Source organism: Meleagris gallopavo, chromosome 17 (assembly GCF_000146605.3).
Source record: "Meleagris gallopavo isolate NT-WF06-2002-E0010 breed Aviagen turkey brand Nicholas breeding stock chromosome 17, Turkey_5.1, whole genome shotgun sequence".
Classification (NCBI taxonomy): Eukaryota; Metazoa; Chordata; class Aves; order Galliformes; family Phasianidae; genus Meleagris; species Meleagris gallopavo.
In genome coordinates, this window is record NC_015027.2 from 5885264 (window position 1) to 5890263 (window position 5000).

At 42.2% G+C, this 5000-nt stretch overlaps 1 protein-coding gene across 8 annotated transcripts in view; it reads right to left on the reverse strand.

The window, feature by feature from the left end:
* Positions 1 to 663: 663 nt before the first annotated feature.
* The window catches only part of CLIP1 (CAP-Gly domain containing linker protein 1), a 52631-nt gene continuing 48294 nt past the window's right edge, over positions 664 to 5000 (reverse strand). For all 8 annotated transcript variants that reach the window (XM_010720150.2, XM_010720145.2, XM_010720147.2 and 5 more), the window contains 6 exons: positions 3511 to 3628; positions 3090 to 3249; positions 2859 to 2908; positions 2337 to 2342; positions 1780 to 1904; positions 664 to 1126 (listed from right to left, as the gene is read on the reverse strand). In XM_010720150.2, coding sequence (XP_010718452.1) covers positions 904 to 1126; positions 1780 to 1904; positions 2337 to 2342; positions 2859 to 2908; positions 3090 to 3249; positions 3511 to 3628 — 682 coding nt within the window. In that variant the 3' untranslated portion in view covers positions 664 to 903. The remainder of the gene's footprint in view (positions 1127 to 1779; positions 1905 to 2336; positions 2343 to 2858; positions 2909 to 3089; positions 3250 to 3510; positions 3629 to 5000) is intronic.

Here is a 5000-nt window from a genome sequence, read left to right on the forward strand (position 1 = left end):
CAGCCGAGGCGGTGCCGGGCCCCGCAGGGACTGTTCGACCGCACAGCGCCCCCTGGTGGGCGCCAGGGGAGACGTAGTGGGACGCGGCGGGCAACCCGTACGACGCTAGGGGAACCGCACAGAAGAGAGCAAACGTTTTTTTTTTCTCAAAATATAACTTTAATATATATATGTATATACACACACACACACGCTCACTGTATAGAAGGTGAAAGAATGACCGGAAAAAAAAAAAAAGGCATGCCTCAAACTGTTTCAGGTGTACGCAGCAGATGGGTTTCTAAAAAGCCCACAGCAGCGCCTTACCCCGTTTGTACTGCACGCCCAAGGCATGGTACTGCAGCCCTCCGCGCCAGAGGCAGAGCTGGAGGCCAAGGGCACAAACTGCAAGCAAACGAGGAAATGGAAATTAACACAACATAGTTTTCAATCCAGTCCAGTGTCAAAAAAAGCTTAAAAATCTAAATGTACAAATGCAGCCTTAAAATGGTTTAGTGCAAATAAGAAAATTAACAGCATAATTTTAAAGTATTTAAATAAGCTTTAATATAACTATAGTGCTTTGTTCCTATACATGTTTTCCCACCAATAGATCCAACAGCACGGGGGCACGACGTGTTAGAGCTGAAACAAACCCAGAGCCTGGGAAGAAACAGCATAAAGTCATCCATTAAATCATTTATTTATACCTCACTTAAGTTTAATAAAGGGAAACGGGGTACTTATTAGCGGAGGAGGAAAATATTTATCAATTTTCTGACTCTAAAGTGGATGGGCAAAGGGAAAGAGAGCGAGGGGGTCAAGAAACACCATCCCCTGTCCTGACATTCAGCACACAGAAATGCTGGTTGTGTAAAGTGTCCGATGGGCACGCAGAGAGGCCGGCCCCGGCCGCGTGCTGTGTCAGAAGGTCTCGTCGTCATTGCAGTCAGCTGTCCAGTGCCCAAACATCTCGCAGGTGTCGCAGTAGGGCCGCTCCTCCCGCCTGCTGCCGTGGTATGTGGAGTGTGGAGGCTCCTCCAGCATCTGCGCCTGGGTCGGGCAGTCCTCGGTGTCGTGGAGATCAAAGCAGCCGCAGATGTCGCAGAAGAGGCGAGGTGTCTTCTTGGACAGGCCTTCTTCCTCACTACAAAATCAGCACCAGCACGCGTCAAACAGAGCAATTATCTCTCCTAATTCTTTAGGTAGCTCTGCTTCCCTCCCAGTAAGCTATCTCACAATTACTGAAACTAAGAAATACCACACTGGTCAATAAAATATTGTTACAAAAACTCTCCTGAAGATCACAGTACCCCATATTCCCTTACACTACACTATTCACTTCACAAACTGCTCTGTGTAAATGTGTGCACACATAGAGGCATTATCTGAAAAGAAACACAGCGAAGCTAGTTTCTGTTCTTCATAGAAGAGATCAGAACTCACAGTTTATGAAATGGGTTTCCATTCTGTTTCTTTGGCTGGATCTCTCCATCTCAGTGTAGATAATGGCATCTTAAGGGCAAAGACTCTTCTATGAAACTTAGAAAGGACTGACCTCAACCAAAACTGACAACAGATATGTTACAAGACACCAGTGCTTGTGGCAGGTAAGTACTGGGGATCATTTTGCACCACCCAGCACACTGCAGTAATAGACCTAAATAGATTCAGTCTACCTATACTCAGGAGGAAACTACACATTTGTTGTGGCAGCTGAATCTGGGCTGATGTGTTGTGCAGCTGACAGAACTGACTCTGACCAGCACCTCCTAGAACACAAGCCGATATTTCCCGTACCTGTCGTAGTTGATTGTCTCCTCTTCATTGCCATTGAGGGCTGCTTCACACATTCTTTGTATTTTCAAGTTCAATTCTTCATTTCTCCTTTGCAGATCTACAATCACTGAATTCAGGAAGTCAATCTGTGACATTAAAGAACAAGAACAGTCAGAAGGTTGAGGACTGTGTGTCCACAGAAAGCAAACACCACAGGAATGGCCCTCAAAATGACAGACGTTAATGGGTCTCAACCCACCACCAACAGATCAAGCTCTTTTTCTAATGTTACTGTTTCAGCATGAGAGCCAGCAGTGTAATTCTGATCAGAAGTGCATCTCTGTTCCTCTGGACCTGTTGCTCAAGTGGGTGCAGCAGGGGCTGCCAGGTCACTCCTGAACTACCCCAGTGGTGGCAGTGAGGCAGCACACTGCACCCACATGGCATTTCCTGAAGCGGTCCGAGCCACTCAGAGATCAGCAGACAGCACTATGAAAGTACTGCTGGCAGTAATCGAGTAATGCTTGGCAAACTGTCATTGTGAATAAAATAAAAGTAAGGCAAGAAGTGGAACAAACCTCTTGCTGATCAGAAGAAAGCATTGTCATCATCAGCAGGTGAATTCAGGGAGGGAAAAAAAAAAGAAATTGGTGGTTACTTAATTGGTTAATTGCACTGCTTCTGACCTCTGTACAGACTGTGTCACTAGTAAAGACTTTTAATCAGCACGACCAACTCCAGTGATTTAACAGCACTGCTATTCCAATCATGCATCCTAGGCTTTTGTTTTACAGGCAGCCTGTTGCACTGCTTTCTTTCACATGTCCACTATGATTACTGTATCCTTTCATACATATTTTTCCTAAATCTGTTAGAATCATATGGTAACAGAGCAGCTAGTTTCTACCTCTAATTCTCCTGCTTGCTTCATCATGTTATTCTAGCCATTGACATTTCCCCTCAGAAGCAAAAGGTGAAAACAAAAAGCTGTCTATTATAGTCCTGATTTCCAAAATCTGCTAAGAACTGTATTTGGGAAGATTTCACTGTGCCTATAGACACACTGCTGTTTTAGCTCACTAATGTTTCAGATCAAATACCTGTTTATCTTCTGCACTTTCATCTTGAAGTAGATTAGCAGCAATATCACCTTTAAAGAGAAACAAAAAAGCAAGGCATAAACAACCAGTAATTTAAAGCATGAAACATCCATGGCTTAGTCAGAGACTGAAAACAGTGGGCTATCTCATTTTAACTATGCATTTAACAGATGCAAAATCTGCAAGATTAAAGCTGACAGCACAGAGAAATAAAGAAGCTCTCTCTTTTACCTGAGGGGCTAGTTACAGTTAATGGCTGTTCACTTTTTGCCTTGAGTTTTTGCTCCAAGTTCTTCACCTTTTCCTCAAGTTTCAACTTATCGGACTCCAGTGACTTAACCACTGACTGTAAGGTTTTTGCAGAAGCATTTTCTCCACGTAGCACCGTGATCTGTAACAGTCATTAGAGAATGTTTAGGTCCTCCAGAATGAAATGAAAGCAGAAAGGCAACACGCTTAGTGCTAAACTGCCACCACAAACACAGGCTAGCACTCACCTAACTGGGCATACATAGACATCTAAAGATTTAATTCTAAGGTTTAACTATGCTAAGTTAATAAAGTAAAATAAATCAGCCAACTCTTCAGCTACAAGTCAGACACTGCTAGCCATGGGGTTTTCCATAGGATTTTTCTGCTTTTTCTCATTTACCTCATTTCTGAGTTTTTCCAGTTCTTCATCTTTCTGTGTGATCAAGGCACTAGTATCACTGATGGATTTTTGTAAAGATGCTCTCTCTTCATCAATTTCTTTTTTCAATGTTGATTCTCTAGAAGAAAACCAAACACAACCAGGAGTCATCTCAAGAATAAGTTAATGCTGTTGCCTAGAGAATAATTTCAAGTATTGGGATACCATAAGAAGTTGTTCTTCAAAACAAAGATCAGTTCTGTACGTAACTAAGGTTTTGTATCTCTATAAACATGTCAGATGTCACAACTTTGGAAACAAAGCAAGAAGTTTACCTAGGTAGCACATGCCAGAATCTGCATATCATCGTATCCGTTTGAATTTAAAGAAACAAGTTAATAGACTGAGGAGATACAGGATAAAAAAACATGTTGCACAATGTTCCACCAAACCTAACATCAAAGTTTTGTTACTTCTTGAAACTTATTAACAAGCAACAAAACATGCATGCAAAGCTCATTATACAAGTTGTCATGCAAAGCATTGATGATGCTGGAAATATCAAATGGTCCTCACTAATTTCAGTAATGTTATGTCCTGAAATAGATACTTAGAGTGTTTCTAGGCTTATAACAACTCCTGTTTCACAGAAATCCATGTGGGATTTGTTTTACTTCATGAAAGGTTTTAAAAAGAAATCCTCCCAAGCAGACACAAACTCTTTCTGTATACGTATGTCCTGGCTTCCCAGCTTTTTCAGTTATCTAACGAAAAAGAGAGATGACTTCTGCCCACATTCTCTACTCTGCTAGTGTCCTTAAGGCGTCACCACAGTGACATTCTCACACTAACACTAGCAGGTCTCCCTGAAAGTCACAGGATACACCCTGAAGAGCAGCTGTCCTCTGATGGAAGGACTTTTGCTATGGAAGTTCTGTACAAACTAAACAGGTTTTTGTTTAAAAGAATAAAACCAAAACAAAAAGGCCACCAAAAAAAATAAATCTTGCTATTCCATAATCTGTGTTTACTTATTTAAAGGAGAAATCTGCTTTTGAAAGCACCACCAGTGCCTGGCAGCTGACTGTCAACTCTCCAGGCCCCTGAAGACAAAGCCAGTTCTCTATGTGACTGCAGACATCTCCATGCAGATGACTGTGGTCTCACTGCTCAGAAGTTAGCTATTTTTCCTCTTCCAGGCTCTGAGAGAGTTGATGAGAGCCAAGCTGTCAGAATGCGTAACCACAGAGACCGAACAACACAGAGATTTCATTTCAGTAAGTATATAAAACTATGCTCTCTGTGCTGAAGGGACAAAGAGCAGAACATATCCTTGTGGGACAATATGCTGCAGGTAGGGGATAGCTGACAGGTCCAAGCTGAAATTTTTTATGTCCACAGTATCTACAGTTAGTGAGAGCCATGATACCCAGAGCGTGAAATACAGTAAATCTCACCGACCCAATAAATGGGAAACTCAGCAAGGAGAGCACAGTTAATGTAATTCTTTC